Source organism: Oncorhynchus clarkii, chromosome 7 (assembly GCF_045791955.1).
Source record: "Oncorhynchus clarkii lewisi isolate Uvic-CL-2024 chromosome 7, UVic_Ocla_1.0, whole genome shotgun sequence".
Lineage (NCBI taxonomy): Eukaryota > Metazoa > Chordata > Actinopteri > Salmoniformes > Salmonidae > Oncorhynchus > Oncorhynchus clarkii.
This window is the reverse complement of record NC_092153.1, coordinates 13,298,847-13,326,324: the sequence shown is the minus strand read 5'-3', so window position 1 is coordinate 13,326,324 and position 27,478 is coordinate 13,298,847. Positions and strand designations below refer to the sequence as shown.

The 27,478-nt window shown below is 46.1% G+C and overlaps 1 protein-coding gene across 1 annotated transcript in view; it reads left to right on the top strand.

The window, feature by feature from the left end:
• Positions 1–27,478, top strand: part of LOC139412917 (guanine nucleotide exchange factor DBS-like) — a 62,322-nt gene that overhangs the window by 26,621 nt on the left and 8,223 nt on the right. The window contains exons 3-17 of the mRNA XM_071159787.1: positions 89–172; positions 3,203–3,317; positions 9,964–10,054; positions 18,292–18,411; positions 18,522–18,638; positions 19,668–19,817; positions 20,080–20,204; positions 21,001–21,115; positions 21,315–21,434; positions 22,231–22,422; positions 23,393–23,584; positions 23,856–24,015; positions 26,203–26,347; positions 26,987–27,053; positions 27,279–27,394. Of these exons, the coding sequence (XP_071015888.1) occupies positions 89–172; positions 3,203–3,317; positions 9,964–10,054; positions 18,292–18,411; positions 18,522–18,638; positions 19,668–19,817; positions 20,080–20,204; positions 21,001–21,115; positions 21,315–21,434; positions 22,231–22,422; positions 23,393–23,584; positions 23,856–24,015; positions 26,203–26,347; positions 26,987–27,053; positions 27,279–27,394 (1,909 nt within the window). The remainder of the gene's footprint in view (positions 1–88; positions 173–3,202; positions 3,318–9,963; positions 10,055–18,291; positions 18,412–18,521; positions 18,639–19,667; positions 19,818–20,079; positions 20,205–21,000; positions 21,116–21,314; positions 21,435–22,230; positions 22,423–23,392; positions 23,585–23,855; positions 24,016–26,202; positions 26,348–26,986; positions 27,054–27,278; positions 27,395–27,478) is intronic.

The window sequence follows — 27,478 nt, the reverse complement described above, 5'->3', positions numbered from 1 at the left end:
TGTATGTTACTGTAACTGTCATCTATTGTTGTAAATACTGTATGTTACTGTAACTGTAGTTGATGTTTTTTTGTCTCTTATCTTCCAGATGACATCATGCAGCAGGAGAGTGATCGTCTGTTTGCTGCAGACATCGATCTTGACCTCAGGAAACGGTTTGCTTTCCTCTCAGGTCAGTCTTTTTCTTTTCCCTCCATCGCTCCCTCCTTCATAGTTACCTCTCATAGTGGTTCAATCCCAAACATCCGAGTGAGCCAATCCCAACGCTATGCCAAGGCCCTTGAAGATCTCCCTTCACAGATGGAAACATCTTTAGCAATATGACAGAAGCTAGTAACAGTGAACCATCCCCAAAGCTGACACAGCCACTGATGGAGCAGCAATCATATCACACTGTATGAGTGAAGTAGCTGAGTGAAGTAGCTGAGTGAAGTAGCTGAGTGAAGTAGCTGAGAGAAGTAGCTGGCCTAAACATCAAAACATAATCCGTCAGCATTTTCCTATTTATAAAAGTACAGGAATAGCATTCTGGCTGCCAGATAGAGTACAGCAGTGTTGTTCAAACTGATTTCTGTTGTATGACTTAACTAAATGACTTAACTAAACTAAGACTTTTGCAACGATTTGACCTTTGGGGGTAAACTGAGGAAAACCGTTCTACACCAGACCCATATTTCCAAAGAGTTGGGCCAACTCAGTTTGTTCCGTTACTACGGCGATGCCAACCCAGATAGGGCCCCACGTCGGGTTACCACGGATAATAACGGCACGGAGACGGCCCGTGAATAATTAATCGACACGACGATCCACTTGGCAACCTGGCCCGGCAACGGTTGGAAGAGCCAAGTGTGTGTGTGTGGCACTATGTGCTGCTGTGATTGGCTGCTGAGTGTGTGACTAAATTTAACACTCCACCCGTTGAGAGCGAGAGTGTGTGTGTGTGTGTGTGTGTGTGTGTGTGTGTGTGTGTGTGTGTGTGTGTGTGTGTGTGTGTGTGTGTGTGTGTGTGTGTGTGTGTGTGTGTGTGTGTGTGTGTGTGTGTGTGTGTGTGTGTGTGTGTGTGTGTGTGTGTGTGTGTGTGTGCGTGTGTGTGTGTGTGTGTCTCTAACTGAATTTCACGAGCTTCAGTTCCTTCAGTTCCTTGTTTGTCTTCACATCTCTCTGTCAGTGTGGTTAATAACTCCGTGGTTGCCAGGGGTGATGCGTGTGTGTGTGTGTGTGTGTGTGTGTGTGTGTGTGTGTGTGTGTGTGTGTTCATGATAGCTGCCCACCCTCTGATGAGTAGTCACATGAGCACACAGCTGATGAAGATGACCCTTGGTCTAGTTCTAATTCATACTTCTACGCTACAGCCTTGGTACGCCACTAGAATGACTCCAAGCCCAGCGGATGAGAGTGTGACGCAGCGCTACTGTTTTAGCTGTGTCATTAAAGACTCCTGCTGTAGGCCTCCCGGGTGGCGCAGTGGTTAATGGTGCTGTACTGCAGCGCCAGCTGTGCCACCAGAGACTCTGGGTTCACGCCCAGGCTCTGTCGTAACCGGCCGCGACCGGGAGGTCCGTGGGGCGACGCACAATTGGCATAGCGTTGTCCGGGTTAGGGAGGGGTTGGCCGGTAGGGATATCCTTGTCTCATCTCGCACCAGCGACTCCTGTGGCGGGCCGGGCGCAGTGCGCGCTAACCAAGGTTGCCAGGTGTTTCCTCCGACACATTGGTGCGGCTGGCTTCCGGATTGGATGCTGGGTTGTGTATCGGAGGACGTGTAGCGATGAGACAAGGTAGTAGCTACTAAACAATTGGATACCACGAAATTAGGGAGAAAGCGGGGTAAAATAAAAAAATATATTAAAAAAAGACTCCTGCTGTGTTCCTGTTCCTTCCCGGTTCTCTCTGTATGTCCTCTCCCCTGGAGGTTGTCTCCAGGCCTTGTTTTGTGTTGTAATCATTAACCTCTGGTCCTCTAGTTGCCTACTCAGGCAGGTGTCTGCCTGACACACATGGTGCCAGATGGATCAGGGCACAGTGCTCTGGTTCTGCTCTAGTCGTCTGGTACCAGATGGATCATGGCACAGTGCTCTGGTTCTGCTCTAGTCATCTGGTACCAGATGGATCAGGGCACAGTGCTCTGGTTCTGCTCTAGTCGTCTGGTACCAGATGGATCAGGGCACAGTGCTCTGGTTCTACTCTAGTGGCACGGCTGGTACCAGATGGATCAGGGCACAGTGCTCTGGTTCTGCTCTAGTGACACGGCTGGTGCCAGATGGATCAGGGTGCAGTGCTCTGGTTCTGCTCTAGTGACACGGCTGGTGCCAGATGGATCAGGGTGCAGTGCTCTGGTTCTGCTCTAGTGACACGGCTGGTACCAGATGGATCAGGGCACAGTGCTCTGGTTCTGCTCTAATGACACGGCTGGTGCCAGATGGATCAGGGCACAGTGCTCTGGTTCTGCTCTAGTGACACGGCTGGTACCAGATTCACACAGACCGCCTGTCTTTTTGTCTCTACTCACACCTGTTCATTTCTCATTCCCTGTACCCTCCTCTAGCACTAAATCAAGTCAAATTTGATTTATCACAGGCGCCGAATACAACGGGTGTAGGCTTTGCCATGAAACGCTTACTCGCGAGTCCTTTCCCGACAACGCAGAGTTAAAAAGGAAGAATAAAATTAGAAAAGTCTATTATTGCAGCCTGCAGAGCCGCAGTAACACCAGGCTTTGTGAGAGAAGACAGATCCTATATCTCATCCTCTAATCTTCCCCTCCCCCACTCAGACCGTCACATGATTCCTCCGGGTCAATGGTCCTCAAAACCTCTCCTTGGGACCCCCAAACGTTTCACAAAGGGCTTGATGATTAGCTGACAAGTTGAATCCGGTTTGCTAACTGTGGGATAGTTAAAATACATGGAACAGCTGAGGGTCCCCAAGGAGAGGCTGGAACCGCTGCTCTGTGTGTTCATTCCACTGGGGTATGTTAGCTATATCTATCAGAAGAGTAATGGACATTATGAATATGATGTACATGAACGTTTTAAAACACATGAAATTAAAGGATTCCAAAGCTTGTCACTATGTCTATTCTGCGGGGGTCTGAAAGGGGGATATGGGAGGCTGTATGTGCTGTCTAATTGAGGGCAAAATGATGGCCTTGTTGAACAAATGTAATCAATTAATCAATCAAACGTCCCCATTTCTTTCCCAGGGGGCCGAGCTGAGAACGGCAGTCCCATTATCGTGTTCCCAGAATTCCCTGCGTTTGGCGAGCTCCAGGAGGAAGAGTTCCACAACGTGCTGACCTACCTGACCAGTGTGCCCAGGTGACACACACACACACACAATGCATTGCACACTCTGATGCTTGAACTTGTCATTACTTTGTATAGTTGAGGAAGTGGTGTGGTAACAATGCCTACCAGCAGATGTCAGTGTAGAACTATTTTCACAGTTCCTTTGTCTGAACAGAACAATGAATCTCCCTACAACAAAGGGAACTTGTCTTATACAGGACTGTATCTTAACCATTATAGTTGGTATCTATATTACACCTCAACGTTGCTGCAACTGGTACATGTGGTGTATGTCCTGGTACACGTTGTGTATGTCCTGGTACACGTGGTGTATGTCCTGGTACATGAGGTGTATGTCCTGGTATATGCGGTGTATGGCCCGGTACATGAGGTGTATGTCCCGGTACATGAGGTGTATGTCCCGGTACATGGGGTGTATGTCCAGGTACATGAGGTGTATGTCCCGGTACATGTGGTGTATGTCCTGGTACATGGGGTGTATGTCCTTGTACATAAGGCGTATGCCCTGGTACATGTGGTGTAAGTCCTGGCACCTGTGGTTTATGTCCTGGTACATGTGGTGTATGTCCTGGATGTTATGCTAGTCCTGTTTCTATACAGGAACTAACTACCTTCTTGGTCAGATATCCCACGATATTCTCAATCTCAATAGGAATTCCTGATATTAATAAATGTTGAATAACTAAAGAAAAGTCATAAAATGGACCATATCCTCCCCTCCCCATTAGCTAATGGTGAAACCTTTAACCCCTGACCCCTGACTCCTGTGGGAGTTGGCTGGGGGGGGGAGGGCTTGGAGAGACAGAGCATGACTGGTGTGGAGGTGTTAATGAAAGAGACTAACGGGGTCTGTCAGTTAAAACACTCCAGGGCTCAGCTGCTATATGGAAGCAGTTTGTCACTAGAAAAAGATGTAAAGATGTAATTTCAGACAAATTTGAATTGACAAAACAAGAAAGAACATATATATTTCTAAGTAATATAGTATCATATACTATCCATTCGTTACAGCCGGAGGGAACCCATCTGTATCAAATGCATGAATGAGATTCTACCTGAGATGTATATATTCAGTTGTGGTGTGTGACTGGGTGATGATATGTGTGATCATGAGCTCACATATTACTAAGACCAGGGGGTGTTCATAAAGCAGACAACTCTCCTGTCGATACTGCCGCCCTCCAGCCCCATGTACCTCTGATGTAAGAGACCCCTACAAATCAGCTGGGCTAGACAATCTGGACCCTTTCTTTCTAAAGATTATCTGCCGAAATTGTTGCCACCCCTATTACTAGCCTGTTCAACCTCTCTTTCGTGTTGTCTGAGATTCCCAAAGATTGGAAAGCAGCTGCGGTCATCCTCCTCTTCAAAGTGGGGGACACTCTTGGCCCAAACTGCTACAGACCTATATCTATCTTACCCTGCCTTTCTAAGGTCTTCGAAAGCCAAGTCAACAAACAGATTACCGACCATTTTGAATCCCACCATACCTTCTCCGCTATGCAATCTGGTTTCAGAGCTGGTCATGGGTGCACCTCAGCCACGCTCAAGGTCCTAAACGATATCTTAACCGCCATCGATAAGAAACAATACTGTGCAGCCGTATTCATTGACCTGGCCAAGGCTTTCGACTCTGTCAATCACCACATCCTCATCGGCAGACTCGATAGCCTTGGTTTCTCAAATGATTGCCTCGCCTGGCTCACCAACTACTTCTCTGATAGAGTTCGTTCAGTGTGTCAAATCGGAGGCCCTGTTGTCCGGGCCTCTGGCAGTCTCTATGGGGGTGCCACAGGGTTCAATTCTTGGACCGACTCTCTTCTCTGTATACATCAATGATGTCGCTCTTGCTGCTGGTGAGTCTCTGATCCACCTCTACGCAGACGACACCATTCTGTATACTTCTGGCCCTTCTTTGGACACTGTGTTAACAACGCTCCAGGCGAGCTTCAATGCCATACAACTCTCCTTCCGTGGCCTCCAATTGCTCTTAAATACAAGTAAAACTAAATGTATGCTCTTCAACCGATCGCTGCCTGCACCTGCCCGCCTGTCCAACATCAATACTCTGGACAGTTCTGATTTAGAATATGTGGACAACTACAAATCGCTAGGTGTCTGGTTAGACTGTAAACTCTCCTTCCGGACTCACATCAAACATCTCCAATCCAAAGTTAAATTTAGAATTGGCTTTCTATTTCGCAACAAAGCATCATGCTGCCAAATAAACCCTTGTAAAACTGACCATCCTACTTCGGCAATGTCATTTACAAAATAGCCTCCAATACCCTACTCAATAAATTGGATGCAGTCTATCACAGTGCCATCTGTTTTGTCACCAAAGCCCCATATACTACCCACCACTGCGACCTGTATGCTCTCGTTGGCTGGCCCTCGCTTCATACTCGTCGCCAAACCCACTAGCTCCATGTCATCTACAAGACCCTGCTAGGTAAAGTCCCCCCTTATCTCAGCCTGCTGGTCACCATAGCAGCACCCACCTGTAGCACGCGCTACAGCAGGTATATCTCTCTGGTCACCCCCAAAACCAATTCTTCCTTTGGCCGCCTCTCCTTCCAGTTCTCTGCTACCAATGACTGGAACGAACTACAAACTGGAAACACTCTGGAAACACTCTCTCTGAAACTGGAAACACTTATCTCCCTCACTAGCTTTAAGCACTAGCTGTCAGAGCAGCTCACAGATTACTGCACCTGTACATAGCCCATCTATAATTTAGCCCAAACAACTACCTCTCCCCCTACTGTATTTATTTATTTATTTATTTTGCTCCTTTGCACCCCATTATTTCTATCTCTACTTTGCACATTCTTCCACTGCAAATCTACCATTCCAGTGTTTTAATTGCTATATTGTATTTACTTCGCCACCATGGCCTTTTTTGCCTTTACCTCCCTTATCTCACCTCATTTGCTCACATTGTATATAGACTTATTTTTCTACTGTATTATTGACTGTATGTTTGTTTTACTCCATGTGTAACTGTCGTTGTATGTGTCGAACTGCTTTGCTTTATCTTGGCCAGGTCGCAATTGTAAATGAGAACTTGTTCTCAACTTGCCTACCTGGTTATATAAAGGTGTAATAAATCAAATAAATAAATAAATAAGAGAGAGATGGATTCTCCAATTACCTGGAATGAACTACAGGACAAAATAAAAACCCTCCAACCCAAAAAGGCCTGTGGGTGTTGATGGTATCCTCAATGAAATGATCAAATATACAGACAACAAATTCCAATTAGCTAGACCAAATTTGACCACAATAACTACCGTGGGATATGCGTCAACAGCAACCTTGGGAAAATCTTCTGCATTATCATTAACAGCAGACTCATACATTTCCTCAGTGAAAACAATGTACTGAGCAAATGTCAAATTGGCTTTTTACCAAATTATTGTACGACAGACCACGTATTCACCCTGCACACCCTAATTGACAAACAAACAAACCAAAACAAAGGCAACGTCTTCTCATGCTTTGTTGATTTCAAAAAAGCCTTTGACTCAATTTGGCACGAGGGTCTGCTATACAAACTGATGGAAAGTGGTGTTGGGGGTAAAACATACAACATTATAAAATCCATGTACACAAACAACATTTGTGCGGTTAAAATAGGCAAAAAACACACATTTCTTCCCACAGGGCCGTGGGGTGAGACAGGGATGCAGCTTAATCCCCACCCTCTTCAACATATAGATCAACGAATTGGCGAGGGTGCTAGAAAAGTCTGCAGAACATAAAATTCGACATACCAATTAGGATCTGACTAAAAATACTTGAATCAGTTATAGAACCCATTGCCCTTTATGGTTGTGAGGTCTGGGGTCCGCTCACCAAACAAGAATTCACAAAATGGGACAAACACCAAATTAAGACTCTGCATGCAGAATTCTGCAAAAATATCCCCCGTGTACAACGTAGAACACCAAATAATGCACACAGAGCAAAATTAGGCCGGTACCTGCTAATTATCAAAATCCAGAAAAGAGCCGTTCAATTCTACAACCACCTAAAAGGAAGCGATTCCCAAACCTTCCATAACAAAGCCATCCCCTATAGAGAGAGGAACCTAGAGAAGAATCCCCTAAGCAAACTGGTCCTGGGGCTCTGTTCACAAACACAAACAGATCCCACAGAGTCCCAGGACAGCAACACAATTAGTCCCAACCAAATCATGAGAAAACAAAAAGATAATTACTTGACACATTGGAAAGAATTAACAAAAAAACTGAGCACACTAGAATGCTATTTGGCCCTAAACAGAGAGTACACAGTGGCAGAATACCTGACCACTGTGACTGACCCAAACTTAAGGGAATTGCTTTGACTATGTAAAGACTCAGTGAGCATAGCCTTGCTATTGAGAAAGGCCGCTGTAGGCAGACCTGTCTCTCAAGAGAAGACAGGCTATGTGCTCACTGCCCACAAAATGAGGTGGAAACTGAGCTGCACTTCCTTACCTCCTGCCCAATGTATGACCATATTAGAGATACATATTTCCCTCAGATTACACAGATCCACAAAGAATTCGGAAAAAAAACCCGATTTTGATAAACTCTCATATCTATTGGGTGAAATTACCACAGTGTGCCATCACAGCAGCAAGATTTGTGACCTGTTGCCACAAGAAAAGGTCAACCAGTGAAGGACAAACACCATTGTAAATCCATCCCATATTTATGTTTATTTATTTTCTCTTTTATACTTTTAACTATTTGCACATCGTTACAACACTGTATATGTACATAATATGACATTTGAAATGTCTTTATTCTTTTGGAACGTCTGTGAGTGTAATGTTTACTGTTCATTTGTATTGTGTATTTAAAATCTGTATATTATCTACCTCACTTGCTTTGGCACTGTTAACATATGTTTCCCATGCCAATAAAGCCCCTTGAATTGAATTGAGAGAGGGGGGGGTGCTTTCTCTGTTGTGCTCTCTAGCTTGCTTTCATTTATTCCCTCGCTTTCATTCTCTTTCTCTGTGCCTCTCCCTTTCTCTCTTGCTTACTTACTCACTCTTTCTTTCTCTCTCTCTCTCTAGCGCACTCGCCAGACCAAAAGCGTGAGCGACTGTAAGGGGGTAGAAAGAGGGAGCTGGAAGAGAAGATATAAAAGAGAAAGCGGGGGTATTGTGGGGGTGTAGACGGGGTGTCCTGGGTGTTTAATTACTATGAGTTTATCTCTGAATCAGAGTGTTGTATTTAACACGGTGTCCTATAGAGAAACATCCATCATGCTGCCAGTTCAGCACTATGGACGGTCCTGATTGGTACCACTGGATAAATCATATCACCGTCTGTTTTATCTCACAAGATCCATGCTCTCTGCACTTTCTCCTCTCCTTTTTTGCTCTGTCCTCTCTCGCTCTCTTTGTTCATCTCTACCTTAATTTCTATAAATCTCTCTTTCTATCTCTATGGCTTCATCCTTGTCCTTTACCTCTGTGCTCTCCTCACTGCCAACACACATGCTGCTGAGCAGAGAGGGAGAGAGAGAGGAAAGGAGGGGGAGAGAGAGAGAGACAATGAGACGAGGGGGAGGGGAGGGGAAGCTCTATAGCTAAAGCGAGAAGAAAGCTGTGTGTGTGTGTGTGTGTGTGTGTGTGTGTGTGTGTGTGTGTGTGTGTGTGTGTGTGTGTGTGTGTGTGTGTGTGTGTGTGTGTGTGTGTGTGTGTGTGTGTGTGTGTGTGTGTGTGTGTGTGTGTGTGTGTGTGTGTGTGTGTGTGTGTGTGTGTGTGTGTGCACCACTGTCATGGCGGCAATTGAATTAATGACACTTTTGCAGTTCCCTCACCTACCAGCTAAAGGGGGGTGGATCCCATCTCATTCTCCATCAGATGTCCCGCCCCCTTCTGTTCATGAGCCATTCAAACACACTCCCGCCACCGCTGTCCATCATCCGTATGCTGCTCTGTGATAGGCTATGGGGGAGATGCAGGGCTGAGTTGATTGGCTGGTGTAGAGAAGCGGGTAGGTAGAGGAGCGTTGTTCTCGGGGGGGGGGGGGGCTTGGTGGTTGGCTCCCGTACTATCAGAGCTGTAAACAGAACACTGGTGCTTAACAAACGGGATCTGCAGAGAGGGAAAACCAGAATAACAGAGAAAAGGAATGGGAGAAGGAGATGACATTCTATTGAGGAGGTTTTGGGAATAACATTTGGGAATAACAGACGTATCGTGTCGTGTCACATCAATGGGATTAACCTGAGGAAGAGGCAAAATTTTGGTAGTGTGTTTTCTACCGTGTGTGTGCGTGCGTGCACAGCAGGGTGATGGATGGATGATGGATTTGCTCATGGCTGTGTTGATGTACATGGACCACCTCAGCAGCATTGACTCTTTCACATTTCTGTGTGTGTGGTTGTCTCTCTTGTTAAGAGCATCTGCTAATTGACTGAGATGTAAACGTGTGCTGCCAGCGACACTCTCCTCGTACTTTTGTACACAATCTACACACACACACACACACAGGGATTGAGCGTAATAATGCCACTGCCTGTGGGTAGCCTGTGATCTTGGAGCAGTCAAGGGTCCTGTCATTAGGAGGATACACACACATCCATGTAACCGTGGTAACATACACACACATCCATGTTGCTGTGGTGACCGTGTCTCGCTCTCCTGCAGTGTGACAGCGTCTGGAGTGGGCTTCATCCTGGTCATCGACCGCCGCCAGGACAGATGGACCGCCGTCAAGGGGACCCTGCTACGCATTGCAGTGAGTAACCGTGTGTGTGTGTGTGTGTGTGTGTGTGTGCACGCCTCATTAACACTGTATGCTGAGGGTGTGTGTGTAATCTATTAAGACATACACTTTAACAGGTGTTCGAGATGTGCTGAGCGACAGGAAACCTTTGTATATCAGAGTAGTGGCACAGTGCAGCCTTCTCCGTGAGGTGTCTTGCTGTCTGGTGAAACTAACTACTAGCCTAGGTCTGCAGGAGGGCACTGTAGCATCTCCTCCTTTCAGATTATACAACATCACACTCACTTCAACCTGCAGGAGAGAGAGGGAGAGCGATGGGATTTCCTACTCCGTATTTTAGAACACACTATAAGGAATATAATGGCACCAAGATGTTGTCTGTATCATGTACGGCTCACAGATCATAGGGTCTCACAGGAGGCATGTCTAGGTCTAAAAAGGGCCTTATATGGCCACTTTCATCTGGATTTTCTCACATTGTTTGTGATACAAATGTAAAAAGCTTGTTGAACATTTTTCCTCCCAAAAGTGTCTATGTTAGAATTGCCAGAACAATCTGAGAAAATATTTAGTAATAATCACCCTTTTACACCTTTGTCTTCTCTTCTACTGTACACTTCCTCTCTCCTTCTCTACTCTGTCACATGCTCCTCTAGTTCTCTTTTCTTCTCTCTCTCTCGCTCTCTCTCTCGCTGTCGCTCGCGCTCTCTCGCTCGCTCTCCCTCTCTCTCTGTGTCTCTCTCTCTCGCTCTCTCTCTCGCTCTCTCTCGCTCTCTCTCTCCCTCTCTCTGTGTCTCTCTCTCTCTCTCTGTGTCTCTGTGTCTCTCTCTCTCAATTCAATTTCAATTTAAGGGCTTTATTGGCATGGGAAACATGTTTACATTGACAAAGCAAAGGAAATAGATAATGAACAAAAGTGAAATAAACAATAAAAAATGAACAGTAAACATTACACTCACAAAAGTTCCAAAACAATAAAGCCATTTCAAATGTCATTATGTCTATATGTGCAAATAGTTAGTGTGTGTCTGTGTGTCTGTGTGTCTGTCACTCTCACTGCATGTGGTACAGGCTGTGACAGCTCAACAGCTGTGGCTGTAGCTGGAGGGGATAGGGTGATTTGACTAGGGAGGGGATAGGGTGATTTGACTAGGGAGGGGATAGAGTGATTGAGTAGGGAGGGGATAGGGTGATTTGAAATTCCACAGTGTGCCATCACCGCAGCAATATTTGTGACCTATTGCCACAAGAAAAGGGCAACCAATGAAGAACAAACACCATACAACCCATATTTATGCTTATTTATTTTCCCTTTTGTATTTTAACCATTTGTACATTGTTACAACACTGTATATATACCTAATATGACATTTGTAATGTCTTTATTGTTTTGAAACTTCTGTATGTGTAATGTTAACTGATCATTTTTATTGTTTATTTCACTTTTGTATATTATCTACCTCACTTGCTTTGGCAAAGTTAACATATGTTTCCCATGCCAATAAAGCCCCTTGAATTGAATGGATTTCACTAGGGAGGGGATAGGGTGATTTGACTAGGGAGGGGATAGGGTGATTTGACTATCGAGGGGATAGGGTGATTTGACTATGGAGGGGATAGTGTGATTTGACTAGGGAGGGGATAGGCTGATTTGACTAGGGAGGGTATAGGGTGATTTGACTAGGGAGGGGATAGGGTGATTTGACTAGGGAGGGGATAGTGTGATTTGACTAGGGAGGGGATAGGCTGATTTGACTAGGGAGGGGATAGGCTGATTTGACTAGGGAGGGGATAGGCTGATTTGACTAGGGAGGAGGTAGGCTGATTTGACTAGGGAGGGGATAGGGTGATTTGACTAGGGAGGGGATAGGGTGATTTGACTATGACATTTGTAATGTCTTTATTGTTTTGAAACTTCTGTATGTGTAATGTTTACTGTTAATTTTATTGCTTATTTCACTTTTGTATATTATCTACCTCACTTGCTTTGGCAATGTTAACATATGTTTCAAATGCCAATAAAGCCACTTGAATTGAATTGATATCACTAGGGAGGGGATAGGGTGATTTGACTAGGGAGGGGATAGGCTGATTAGACTAGGGAAGGGATAGGCTGATTTGACTAGGGAGGGGATAGGCTGATTTTACTAGGGAGGGGATAGGCTGATTTGACTAGGGAGGGGATAGGCTGATTTGACTAGGGAGGGGATAGGGTGATGAACATGAAACACCCACAATGAGTTCCAGGAATCACCATCATAATAACTTGATACAGGCTTCACATCTGTGATCTTCATAATGTTGGTAATAAATGCAGAGTTATGAAACAGACAAACAAAACAGAAATATGACTTTTCTATAAATATAACATTGACAAATGTTAACCTTTTAGCTCACCCATCTCCCATCAGCAAACCATAATGTCTCCATCATTCTCCTTATATGGGCCTGTCAGCCCCCCAATAATAATGGACTGTTCCAGCCATAACGGCCCGTTCCAGCCCATTGGATATGTCCATGTGACAAGGGAGGGAAGGAGGCTGGTGTTGAGCTGTTAACATTGCTGTGGTAGGACATTCGTCCTCTGTAAGCCTCTGTTAAGTGTGGGTGTGTTCATTGATTTCCCTACAGTGATAGTAGTGTGTAAACAGGCTGGGGAAACCTGCTGATTAGTAGAGTACAGTATCAGTGTGGTGGCCCCAAGGGCAAACGCGCACATACTCACACACACCCTCAAGCATGCAGTGTCTGTGATTGTGATTGTGATTACCAGTATGATTTGTGACTGTGTCCTTGTGGGCCTGCAGTGTGAGGAGCAGAGGGTTGGTGTCATTACTCACCCCTAGGCACTGCACTGCATGGTTCTGAAGCAGGGGGGTAGAGGGGCTGGGCTATGGAGAGGAGAGGAGGAGGGAGGCAGGGGGGGGGGGGGGGGCTGGGCTATGGAGAGGAGGAGGAGGGGGTGTGCAGGGGGAGTGAGAGGGGCTGGGCTATGGAGAGGAGGAGGGAGGCAGGGGGGGGTAGAGGGGCTGGGCTATGGAGAGGAGGAGGGAGGCAGGGGGGGTAGAGGGGCTGGGCTATGGAGAGGAGGAGGGAGGCGGGGGGGGGTAGAGGGGCTGGGCTATGGAGAGGAGGAGGGAGGCAGGGGGGGTAGAGGGGCTGGGCTATGGAGAGGAGGAGGAGGAGGGGGTGTGCAGGGGGAGGGAGAGGGGCTGGGCTATGGAGAGGAGGAGGGTGGAGGGGGGCGTGTGAGTGAGATGGAACCCGCTAGGGAGATGAGCAGCATGGGAAAGAGATAGTGGTGTCAGGCTACTCAGCTGGGTGTGATGGTGGAGAGATAGTGGTGTCAGGCTACTCAGCTGGGTGTGATGGGGTAGAGATAGCGGTGTCAGGCTACTCAGCTGGGTGTGATGGGGGAGAGATAGTGGTGTCAGGCTACTCAGCTGGGTGTGATGGAGGAGAGATCGTGGTGTCAGGCTACTCAGCTGGGTGTGATGGGGGAGAGATAGTGGTGTCAGGCTACTCAGCTGGGTGTGAAGGGGGAGAGGTAGTGGTGTCAGGCTACTCAGCTGGGTGTGATGGAGGAGAGATCATGGTGTCAGGCTACTCAGCTGGGTGTGATGGGGGAGAGATAGTGGTGTCAGGCTACTCAGCTGGGTGTGATGGGGGAGAGATAGTGGTGTCAGGCTACTCAGCTGGGTGTGATGGGGAAGAGACTTCCTGTAGAAAGGATATATTGGTCTGTGTGTGCTTGTGTATGTATCTGTTTGTATGGGGCTTCCCAGTGACAGGAGGGTGTGTGTGTGTGTGTGTGATGGCATATCTCGTGAATGTGTTTGTTATGGTGTAGGCTGGATCTTCCTCTGCATCTTCCTCTGTAGCTGACATATGTCAAGGTTATCCTGATCAATGTTCTGTCTATATGGTACTCCCTACAGAATGACATTGGAGATCGAAAAACATGTCCAGAATAAATGACCAAATCAGCTGTTCCACGGTAACCGCTAGCTGATGTGTGGTTTGAGTGTTCTGTTACAACATGGCCACCACTTATCATCTAAGTGGGTGCTGCTACACGTTAGCGGTGGATGGGGTGAGTTCCCCCCTGACTGATGTGTGTTCCATTATTACTTCCGACAGTATATCATATAATGTGTAGCTGGGTTTAACATGAGCTTTCATTGGCTACACCAGAGTCAGACTACATGGAATGGCATTGTTATGGAAATCACAGTTTGAAAGTCAAGAAGCAGCCCCTCCTTCCATGTTCTCTTTAAATGGTTTTTAACGTCCGCCCGCCCGCTGTTAAAGTGCTTTTATGATTTTAGTGTCAGCAAACTCCAAGCTCTCCAAAAATATTGATGGGTTACTGTGATAGAAAAGGGCCATATTATGTGCAAATAGGGTTCAAATCTACAGAGAGGAGGAGCCTAATAACAGTCGGGCTCTAATCACAGCAGGCTTGCTCCAGTCCCATACAGCATCAGTCCCATACAGCCATCAGTCCCATACAGCATCAGTCCCATACAGCCATCAGTCCCATACAGCCATCAGTCCCATACAGCCATCAGTCCCATACAGCATCAGTCCCATACAGCCATCAGTCCCATACAGCCATCAGTCCCATACAGCCATCAGTCCCATACAGCCATCAGTCCCATACAGCCATCAGTCCCATACAGCATCAGTCCCATACAGCATCAGTCCCATACAGCCATCAGTCCCATACAGCCATCAGTCCCATACAGCCATCAGTCCCATACAGCATCAGTCCCAAACAGATCAAGTCATTTGTTTGAGTGTCATGTGCAGGACAGACAGTGTGACTGTGCGCTGGATTATTGATTAGGAGATAAATAATGAGAGTGAGGTAATGAAGATTAACACGTTTTATCTCTCAGGATCTCTTCATTGATTTTGCGTTGGTAGTTCAGTGTGAGTGACCTTTCCTGACACCTGAAGACACGTGTTAGCTCCCCAAGCAAATGCCTAGGTCTTTAGCTCAGTGAGCTAAAGCAGTCTTGAGATCCAGGTTCGAAACCTGGTCATTGACACATTTTTTTTCAGTGAGAAAGAGCAGTCCTTTATTTACTAGATGCAATTCATTAATAAAAAAAATAGACTGGCTGTGTGACAGACGTGGAAACCGTCACTGTGTGGAACCTCATCTCTTTCTCCAAAGGAGTGCAGTTTCCATGGCAATGTGGTCTTGCAGGGTAGGTAAGCAGCTGTGTGTGGATGTAGTGGGCTAGTCTCTGGGAAGCAGCCGTTTGGCAATATGAGATGACATCATACTGCTGAAATAGAGCCTTATTCTGCTAATTGGAATTGTGATTTGCAGAGGTTTTACTGTGGTTACAAACCTCCACGTATTTATTTGAACAGTTAGGCTAAAACTTTGAACTTGTCTCTATACTCCAGCATTTTGGATTTGAGATCAAATGTTTAATATGATATGTATTATTTGAGGGTATTTCCATACATACAGTGCCTTCAGAAAGTATTTATACCCCTTGACTTATTCCAGATTTTGTTGTTACAGCCTAAATTCAAAACGGATCAAGTCATGTTTTTTCTCACCCACCTACACGCAATAATACCCCATAATGACAAAGTGAAAATGGGTTTTTAGAAAATTGCACATTTCTTGAAAATGAAATACAGAAATATCTCATTTACAGAAGTATGAGTATTCACACCCTGAGTGAATACTTTGTAGAATACCTTTTTGACAGCGATTACATCTTGTATCTGGATAAGGGGTGAGAAACGTTCAGGCTGTAACACAACAAAATGTGGAATAAGTCAAGGGGTATGAATTCTTTCTGAAGGCCCTGTATCTGTTTCACTGTTTAGAAATGAAAGTCCCCCAATTTGAAGGTGTCATAAGTATTTGGTTTTAGTTAAATGTAGTATTTGGTCCCATATTCCTAGCACACAATGACTACATCAAGGTTGAGGCTCAGTAAACATGGGTGCATTTGCAGTTTGTTTTGTCTGTGTTTCAGATTGTTGTGCCCAATAGAAATGAATGGTAAATAACGTATTGTCCTTTTTTGGTCACTTTTACTGTAAATAAGAATAGAATATGTTTCTGAACACTTCTACGTTAATGAGATCATGCCACCAAAACATGCTTACCACTCACCATTACCAATAACAGGGGAGGTTAGCATTTTGGGTGCAAATGAACTTTTATCTTCACTGTCCAAGTAAATACATAGGGTGTGTGTGTGTGTGTGTGTGTGTGTGTGTGTGTGTGTGTGTGTGTGTGTGTGTGTGTGTGTGTGTGTGTGTGTGTGTGTGTGTGTGTGTGTGTGTGTGTGTGTGTGTGTGTGTGTGTGTGTGTGTGTGTGTGTGTGTGTGTGTGTGTGTGTGTGAGACACAGACACTCTGGCTCAGACAATAGGCTACATTCAGGCTGTCAGTTGCTGTGTGGATTCTGGGTTTTCTGGCGAAATCTCTTCTCAGTATTTTCAACCCAAAGAATTCAATAAAAGTACCTATTCTAAAACAAGCGAGAGACGCACCTGTTTTATAACATGCACTTGATATTTTTGGCTGCACCTCCAGTGATGTTGGTTGAAGCGCTATCCCTCCCCCACTCCACTCCTCCAGGGATCAGTGTTATGCCCACTCAGACTGCTATATATGTCAGCTGTAGCCAGCAGCAGTAGAGTGTGGTGATGTAGGTTCTACAGTGGGTAGTGTTGTTTGTGTGCCCGGGGCTGAGGAAGGTTGTCCTACTCTAGCTAGTCTTGCGGTATCGATTTGAAGACCACCCCTGTAGAGCAGAGTAATTCACAACTCCTGTTACAACAAGCCACTAACAATCTGGCTTACAGTGCCTTCAGAAAGTGTTCACACTGTTACAACAAGCCACTAACAATCTGGCTTACAGGGCCTTCAGAAAGTGTTCACACTGTTACAACAAGCCACTAACAATCTGGCTTACAGTGCCTTCAGAAAGTGTTCACACTGTTACAACAAGCCACTAACAATCTGGCTTACAGGGCCTTCAGAAAGTGTTCACACTGTTACAACAAGCCACTAACAATCTGGCTTACAGTGCCTTCAGAAAGTGTTCACACTTCTCGACTTTCTCCACATGTTGTTGTGTTACAGCCTGAGTTTAAAATGGATTACATGTATATGTTGTGTCACTGGCCTAAACACAATACCCCATAATGTCAAAATGGAATTATGTTTTTAGAAATATTTACAAGTATTTAAGGATTCAACCCCTTTGCTACGGCAAGGCTAAATAAGTTCAGGAGTAAAAATGTGCGTAATAAGTCACATAATAAGTTGCATGGACTCACTGTGTGTGTAATAAAAGTGTTTACCATAATTGACTACCTGATCTCTGTACCCCCACATATAACATTTTCTGTAAGGTCCCTCGGTCGAGCAGTGAATTTCCAACACAGATTCAACCACAAAGACCATGGAGGTTTTCCAATGCCTCGCAAAGAAGGGCACCTATTGGTAGATGGTTAAAAATGGACAAAGCAGACATTTAAATATCCCTTTGAGCATGGTGAAGTTATTAATTACACTTTGGATGGTGTATCGATACACCCAGTCACTAACACAGTTGCCGGAGAGGAAGGAAACCGCTCCAGGATTTGACCATGAGGCCAATGGTGACTTTAAAACAGTTAGAGTATGATGGCTGTGATAGGAGGAAACTGAGGATGGATCAACAACATTGTAGTTACTCCACAATAGTAACCTAAATGACAGAGTGAAAAGAAGGAAGCCTGTACAGAATACAAATATTCCAAAACATGCATCCTGTTTGCATTAAGGTACAAAAGTAAAACTGCAAAAAATGTGGGGAAAATCCAACACAACACTGACTACCACAGTTCATATTTTCAACCATGCTGCATCATGTTATTGGTATGCTTGTCCTCGGCAAGGACTAGGGAGTTTTGTAGGATAAAAAGAAACTGAATAGAGCTCAGCACAGGCACAATCCTAGAGGAAAACCTGATTCAGTCTGCGTTCCATCAGACACTGAGAGAAAAATTCACCTTTCAGCAGGACAATAAGCTAAAACACAAGACCACTGGATTTGCTTACCAAGATGAACCACTGCCCTGATTTACCACTCTTTCCAGTAAGGCATGTGTGTGTATGTTCAGTTAATTTGTATCAATGAATTCCATTCAAGTCCATAAGACCTCTGAAGGTTTATCCCCCAACAACAACAACACAAAGTAATGAATGTGTGTGTTCCACAGGGCTCATTCCCAGTACATTTACAGCTGGTTCTGGTCTTGCGGCCCTCCACCTTATTCCAGCGGACGCTCTCCGACATCTTCTTCAAGTTCAACAGGGATGAGTTCAAGATGAAGGTGCCGGTATGTTTTTTTTATATGCATGTGCTCGTCTGATGTGAGGACGTTAGTGGACGTTTGTATGCGTTTCATATGTAGGTTAATGTGTGTTGACTCTCCTCCCTGTGTCTCAGGTGGTGATGCTGAGCTCTGTGACTGAGCTCCATGCCTACATCGACCGGACTCAGCTGCCCCAGGAGCTGGGAGGAACCCAGGATTACTGCCATGATACCTGGATCTCACACCGCACCGTGAGTACCCTACTACCATACCCTTCTCACCAGACACCTGACAGACTACATAGGGCCCAATCCCAACATGATACCTGGATCTCACACCGCACCGTGAGTACCCTACTACCATACCCTTCCCACCAGACCCCTGACAGACTACATAGGGCCCAATCCCAACATGATACCTGGATCTCACACCGCACCGTGAGTACCCTACTACCATACCCTTCTCACCAGACCCCTGACAGACTACATAGGGCCCAATCCCAACATGATACCTGGATCTCACACCGCACCGTGAGTACCCTACTACCATACCCTTCCCACCAGACCCCTGACAGACTACATAGGGCCCAATCCCAACATGATACCTGGATCTCACACCGCACCGTGAGTATCCTACTACCATACCCTTCCCACCAGACCCCTGACAGACTACATAGGGCCCAATCCCAACATGATACCTGGATCTCACACCGCACCGTGAGTACCCTACTACCATACCCTTCCCACCAGACCCCTGACAGACTACATAGGGCCCAATCCCAACATGATACCTGGATCTCACACCGCACCGTGAGTACCCTACTACCATACCCTTCTCACCAGACCCCTGACAGACTACATAGGGCCCAATCCCAACATGATACCTGGATCTCACACCGCACCGTGAGTACCCTACTACCATACCCTTCTCACCAGACCCCTGACAGACTACATAGGGCCCAATCCCAACATGATACCTGGATCTCACACCGCACCGTGAGTATCCTACTACCATACCCTTCTCACCAGACCCCTGACAGACTACATAGGGCCCAATCCCAACATGATACCTGGATCTCACACCGCACCGTGAGTACCCTACTACCATACCCTTCTCACCAGACCCCTGACAGACTACATAGGGCCCAATCCCAACTTGATATCTGCTCACTGAACTGAACTCATTCTAAACTGTCCCATTAGTCCCCCCCATCTCAATAGGATGTGTGTGTGTTTCTAACCAGTGATGACACAATTGGGTTGTGTTTGTCCGGTCCTCAGGCTATCGAGGCCTTTGCTCTGATGGTGAAGACCACGGCTCAGACCCTGCAGTCGTTTGGGACGGAGCTGGCCGAGACCGAGCTACCCAACGACGCCCAGGCCACGTCCAACCTGCTGGCCACACACACCGAGAAGAAGGGACAGATGAAGGTAAGGGCACAGAGAGACCAAGTCATTAATATACAGACTATTACCAAAACCTCCATGTTTTAAGTGATAGTGTTGAGGTCAATTAATTTTAAATTCAAGGCACGGTTAAACATTCAGTTCCTGATTTGTTCCTGATGTTTGTGTTTCTCAGGGGAAAGATATACTGAAGAACAGACTTTGGCTGTAGCTGAGACTGTATACTTTGTACTGTCCAATGGTAGATCCCTCTAACTGATGTGTCCATGTCCTGTCTCTCTCCCAGGAGGACCTGTGTGTGGCACTGGGCCAGGGAGGCCGGCTCCTGGAGAGCATCAACGAGCCCCTGCAGAGAGAACCCGACTATAAAATGAACCAGGACGAGCTGGAGAACCTGGCCACCGTGCAGAGGTCAGAGGGGACAGGGGTCAAGGGTCAGGCTTAGAGGTACTCTCATACCTAAGAAGTAGTCTAAAGTTGTGTTGTTTAGATCATACTAAATCTGTATGTTTGCCTCAATCTTAAATGAATGGAAAAGTTTAGCACCATATCAATTTTAAGGTGAACTGTCCCTTTAATGCTAATGAAATAGGTTGAGAAAGGGACAGGGTACAGTAGGAGCAACAGAGATAGGAAATAAGACAGAGAGATCCTGAGGTCCAACTGGTTATGGAACAGTCAAGATTCATGTTCTCTAGTATCAATGCTGGTGTGTGTCTTGCTAGAAGTTACCTATAACTCTACTTTCTCATCTCCCATCATGACCCTGAAGGCTGTGTTCTGCCGCGCTGCAGTGAAATCTGCCCCCGTACCATTCTGGTGTATTTTGGGAGTACGGGGATAGGATGCATAGTGGCAGCACTCACAGCTGCTGAGCAGAATTGGGGAGAACAAAGGAAAGAAAACTGCAGTGTTTCATAACCCAAAACATTATGTTGGTTATACTGTAAAGTGCTCTGCTCTTGGAGGAGTAGGTTATGTAAGGGATTTGATTAAACACAGGACTTGGTTTGGTTTCAATGAATTCAATGACTTCTGGTTTCACTTAGTGATACTTTGAGATCCAAGCTGAAATACCATTGTTAGCTTTTTTTTTTCTTTGACTCAGGTTCTATCCTTCATTCCCTTTCCATGTTTATCTCACTCCATCCATCTCTCTCTCTCCATCCCTTCATTCGTCTACCGTTCTTCCTCCATCCGTGTGTAGACTGCTGGGCCAGCTGGATGAGACAGAGACGGCGTTTGATGATTTCTGGGAGAGACACCAGACCAAGCTGGAACAGTGTCTGCAGCTCCGCCATTTTGAATACTACTTCCGTGAGGTGAGGGGGACAGGGACACAAGAGCATCATGGGAGATGTAGTCCCGGTCACTGTTTGTCAATTTGTAGTGTGCGTGCGTGCCTGTCTGTCTGTCTGTCTGTCTGTTTGTCTGTCTGTCTGTCTGTGTTCTGACTCTACCTGTCCCTCAGTCTGTCTGTCTGTGTTCTGACTCTACCTGTCCCTCACTATGGGTGTTCAGGTGCGTGCCCAGCTGGATGTGGTGTCAGAGCGGGTAGAGGCGTTCTCGGAGGTTGGCATCAGTCCCGCCCATGCAGAACACATCCTACGAGAACTCAACAGCCAGGAGGAGAAAGCCTGCGTAAGACACACACACACACACTTCATCCCAATAGCACACATCATCCTCCCCATAGCTCATCAACTTGTCTAACAGATCCAAAACACGATGAGTGAAATGAATGTAGACACTTGAATGATGAGATTCCACCAGCTGACATGGGTCGTATCCTGTTTCCCCTCTAGTTGTACCCCAGTACATTATAGACCCCATTCATCTCAATGACAGTATTGACTTTACAGATGAGACTCATACCTCTATTGGTTGGTTCACACATACATTACTGCTGTAGTCCCCATGTGACTAGAAAACATGGCCTGTTGCCATGGATATGACTGTGTTTCTAAACATGTACAACACCTGCTAAATGTGCTGCTATTATTTTCTTGGAGAAATGACATCATATGTCTTGTGCTGCTTCATTCAAGTGGACTTAAGGAGGGAGAGAGAGACAGATTGTGTGTGTTGTGTGGTGGTAGAGTGGATGGTGCTGGTTCTGGTTCTGCACCACAGAAACAGCCTGCTCCCTCGTTCTACATTCCCATCACATATATGGACATGAACTGAATCCACAATGCCTGCAATAAGGCCCAGAACATCCATCGTGAAATCTTTACAGACTGTATACGTTGTGTAAAATGATGAGTTGGCTGTTATACATCGGTCTTTATTTCAGAGGCAACTAGGAAGTAACATGGATTTAATGGCTTTCCATTATGACTGCTTTGTTCATATTTCTTTTGTTTTATTGTGTAGTAGTCGTGTGTGTGTGTGTGTGTGTGTGTGTTCTCACCTGCCTGTGTCTCTCTCTCTCCAGGATGTGTTGGACTGGGCTCTGTCCCTGGCCGCTGAGGGGGATGGGCTGATTGAGAGTGCTCACTATGCTGAGGACTCCATCCTGCCAAAGTGCAGTGAGCTGAGGGCCGTGTGTGATGAGGTCACCTCCTTCCTCAAGACCAAGAAGGTCCTCCTCCTGAGGGCCATGGAGCTGCACCACTGTCTGGAGAAGGTGAGGGCTGGAGGGGAGAAGTAGGGTCATGGAGCTTCACCACTGTCTGGAGAAGGTGAGGGCTGGAGGGGAGAGGTAGAGTCATGGAGCTGCACCACTGTCTGGAGAAGGTGAGGGCTGGAGGGGAGAAGTAGGGTCATGGAGCTGCACCACTGTCTGGAGAAGGTGAGGGCTGGAGGGGAGAAGTAGGGTCATGGAGCTGCACCACTGTCCTGAGAAGGTGAGGGCTGGAGGGGAGAAGTAGGGTCATGGAGCTGCACCACTGTCTGGAGAAGGTGAGGGCTGGAGGGGAGAAGTAGGGTCATGGAGCTTCACCACTCTGGAGAAGGTGAGGGCTGGAGGGGAGAAGTAGAGTCATGGAGCTGCACCACTGTCTGGAGAAGGTGAGGGCTGGAGGGGAGAAGTAGGGCCATGGAGCTGCACCACTGTCTGGAGAAGGTGAGGGGAGAAGTAGGGCCATGGAGCTGCACCACTGTCCTGAGAAGGTGAGGGCTGGAGGGGAGAAGTAGGGTCATGGAGCTGCACCACTGTCTGGAGAAGGTGAGGGCTGGAGGGGAGAAGTAGGGCCATGGAGCTGCACCACTGTCCTGAGAAGGTGAGGGCTGGAGGGGAGAAGTAGGGTCATGGAGCTGCACCACTGTCTGGAGAAGGTGAGGGCTGGAGGGGAGAAGTAGGTCCATGGAGCTGCACCACTGTCCTGAGAAGGTGAGGGCTGGAGGGGAGAAGTAGGGTCATGGAAACACTGGCAAACCCTGGTTTAGATGGGGATCAGTAACCGGGTGATTGGTCAATGTAGCCCTCTAGTAGGTGAGAGCTGATGGAATCTTTCAGATGTTTGACAAGTGTCAAGGTATAAGAGTTCGGGTTTGAGTTCAGCCAGGTAAGGATTCATTCTCTCTCTGACCTGTGGTATAATGAATCCCTCCCTCCCTCCCTCCCTCCCTCCCTCCCTCCCTCCCTCCCTCCCTAGGCATCGAGGAGGTGTGAGGAAGGGATCTACCTCCTTGCCTCCCAGCCGGTAGATAGATGTCAGTCTCAGGACGGGGCGGAGGCCGCGCTGCAGGAGCTGGAGAAGTACCTGGACACGGCCGCCCAACACCAGATCACCGACCTCAAGGCCATCTGGAGGGACTATGACTCCATCCTCAACCCAGAGCTCAGGGTAGGTGGCGCCCCATAGAGGCACCAGATATACATTACATGAGAAAACATTGTTTTTGGTGGGCAGTTGTTTTGAACACGAGACGTGACCAGGAGGTCGAGATATTTTTCCAGGTTTTTCCTCCCCTCTCCACGTGGTCAGGAAAAACTCCTGGCCCCAAGTATAATCAAACGATTGAATAGAGATGAGGGAGGAAGACATCTTTTACTATTGAGCTACACCCTCAAAATGTCAGCATCTAACCCTCCCTCCCCTCTGTGTGTGTTAACAGGAGCAGGTAGAGAAGGTGTTTCAAAAGCAGGTGTCCATGCAGGAGATGTTTGAGAAGAGGAGGGTCAGTCTGAAGAAGCTGGCAGCCAAACAGACACGGCCCGTTCAGCCAGTGGCTCCCAGGCCTGAAGCCATCATCAAGTTCCCCATGTCCCCTCCTGGTGAATACCACATTCTGCGCCACATGTCACACTGGTCGTCACTATCTGACTTTACCTTTCCCTTACTGTCTCTCTGGTTCTGACTCTACCTTTCCCTCCCTGTCTCTCTGGTTCTGACTCTACCTTTCCCTCACTGTCTCTCTGGTTCTGACTCTACCTTTCCCTCCCTGTCTCTCTGGTTCTGACTCTACCCTTCCCTACCTGTCTCTCTGGTTCTGACTCTACCTTTCCCTTCCTGTCTTTCTGGTTCTGACTCTACCTTTCCCTCCCCGTCTCTCTGGTTCTGACTCTACCTTTCCCTCACTGTCTCTCTGGTTCTGACTCTACCTTTCCCTCACTGTCTCTTTGGTTCTGACTCTACCTTTCCCTCACTGTCTCTCTGGTTCTGACTCTACCTTTCCCTCCCTGTCTCTGGTTCTGACTCTACCTGTCCCTCACTGTCTCTCTGGTTCTGACTCTACCTTTCCCTCCGTCTCTCTGGTTCTGATGGAAAAAGCTATATGGACACTCCTAATATTTTATTTCAGGTTCAAATTGGGTTAGGGTAGGGGTAAGGGTTTGGTTGAGGTAAGGGTCAGTTTTACATTTTGAAGAGTTGTTTTGCAGATTAGCAGTAGCCTCTCCTGTTTCTGATTGCCATCTAGTGGCATGTAAGAATTGCAATTGTGCCTTAACCTTTCTAGCGCGGAACCCATCGACAACATTCCCCTGAAAAGGCAGCGCGCGAAATTCAAGAATATTTTTTTGAAATATCTAACTTTCACACATTAACAAGTCCACTACAGCAAATGAAAGATAAGATAAACATCTTGTTAATCTACCCATCTTGTCTGATTTCAAAAATGCTTTACCGCTAAAGCACAACATATGATTATGTTAGATCACCGCCAAGTCAAAAAAACACACAGCCATTATTCCAGCCAAAGATAGGAGTCACAAAAAGCAGAAATATAGATCAAATTAATCTCTAACCTTTGATGATCTTCATCAGATGACACTCATAGGACATCATGTTACACAATACATGTATGTTTTGTTCGATAATGTGCATATTTATATCAAAAAATCTCAGTTTACATTGGCGCCTTACTTACTTATGTTTTGATTCCAAAGCATCTGGTGATTTTGCAGAAATACTCATACTAAACATTGATAAAAGATACAAGTGTTATTCACAGAATTAAAGATAGACTTCTCCTTAATGCAACCTCTGTGTCAGATTTCAAAAAACTTGATGGAAAAAGCATAATCTGAGAACGGTGCTCAGAACCCAAAACAGCCAGAGGAATATCCGCCATTTTGGAATCAACAAAGTTAGAAACAACACCATAAATATTCACTTACCTTTGATGATCTTCATCAGAAGGCACTCCCAGGAATCACAGTTCGACAATAAATGACTGATTTGTTCCATAAAGTTCCATCATTTATGTCCAAATAGCCACTTGTTGTTAGTGTGTTCAGCCCAGTAATCCATCTTCATGAGGCGCAGGCACTTCATCCAGACAAAAACTCGAAAAGTTCCGTTACAGTCCTTTAGAAACATGTCAAACGATGTATGGAATCAATCGTTAGGATGTTTTTAACATAAAACATCAATAATGTTCCAAACGGAGAATTCCTTTGTCTTCAGAAAAGCACTGGAACTCTGTCGGGGGCGCGCGTCATGAGACCAAGGCTCTCTGCCAGACCACTGACTCAGAGGTCTCATGAGCCCCTCCTTTATAGTAGAATCCTTAAACCAGTTTCTAAAGACGGTTGACATCTAGTGGTATCCCTAGGAAGTGCAACCTCATCCATATCTTAATGTGTATTCGGTAGGCCAAGCTTTGAAAAACTACAAACCTCAGATGTCCCACTTCCTGGTTGGATTTTTCTCAGGTTTTCGCCTGCCATATGAGTTCTGTTATACTCATAGACACCATTCAAACAGTTTTAGAAACTTCAGAGTGTTTTCTATCCAATACTAATAATAATATGCATATATTAGCATCTGGGACAGAGTAGGAGGCAGTTCACTCTGGGCATGCTATTCATCCAAAAGTGAAAATGCTGCCCCCTATCCCAAAAAGGTTCAACAATATCTCATTCCCCGACAATATATCATTGATTGATTGAAATGACTTTTTTGTTGGTTGTTTGAAGTTCAGATGAGTAGTTCTTATCCCGTCTTTCTGTTTCTTGTAGCTCACAGGAGTCAAGAGTCAAAGAATGCAGAGGACAACATCTTGAACGTAGAAAACTGCAGAATAGTGGAGGTTCAGGTGCAGAACGACGGCAGCAGACACGGCTCTCTGTCTGAGGAGGAGGAGAACCTGGCTGTGCTCCGACGGTAGGGTCAGGGGTCAAAGGTCAATGATGTCATACTATAGCCTGAAATGCCTTAAAATAAATCAATGAACGGCCTCCCGAGTGGCTCAGGGGTCTACTGCACTTGAAGCGTCACTACAGCCCCGGATCGATCCCAGGCTGTGTCACAACCGGCCGTGACCGGGAGTCCCATAGGGTGGCGCACAATTTGCCCAGTGTCGTCAGGGTTAGGGGAGGGTTTGCCCGGGGGGGCTTTACTTGGATCATCGCGCTAAAGCGACTCGTGGCGGGCCGGGCGCCTGCAGGCTGACTTCGGTCGTCAGCTGGACGGTGTTTCCTCCAACACATTGGTGCAGCTGGCTTCTGGGTTAAACGGGCAGGTGTTAAGAAGCGCGGTTTGGCGGGTCATGTTTCGGAAGACGCATGACACGACCTTCGCCTCTCCTGAGTCCATTGGGGAGTTTCAGCGATGAGACAAGATCTAAATTGGGGAGAAAAAGGAGGTGAAAAAATATATTTCAAAAAACAATATCAATTAATCCTCTTGTGAAACACAATTGAAAAGAGATGGTTAGTTAGATATTTCATACTTGGTAAGTTTATCAAAATAATAATACAATATGTTGATGTTAAATAGAATGTTGTTGTTTTGTTCCTACAGACATGTAATGAACGAGCTGTTGGAGACTGAGAGGGCGTATGTAGAGGAGCTTCTCTGTGTACTGCAGGTGTGTCACTTCTGACCACTAGAGGTCGCCACTACTCCATTTACTGTCCTAAATGTAGTAATATATATATATATATATATATATATATATACAGGTATATGTATGTGTATATATATATATATATATATATATATATATATATATATATGTGTATGTATGTGTGTGTTTTTGTTGAAAATTGTTTTTAAAAAATGGTTAACATTTTAGTATGTGTTGTTATCCCAGGGTTATGCTGCAGAGATGGACAACCCAGCCATGGCCCACCTCCTCCCTAGTGCTCTGCTCAACAGGAAGGATGTCCTGTTTGGCAACATGCCAGAGATCTACCAGTTCCACAAGAGGTGACTTTTCCTCCACTGCAAACCCATGTTACATAATGTTTACTGAGTAATGTCCTGTCATTGTGAACAGCTGTGACAGAAGAG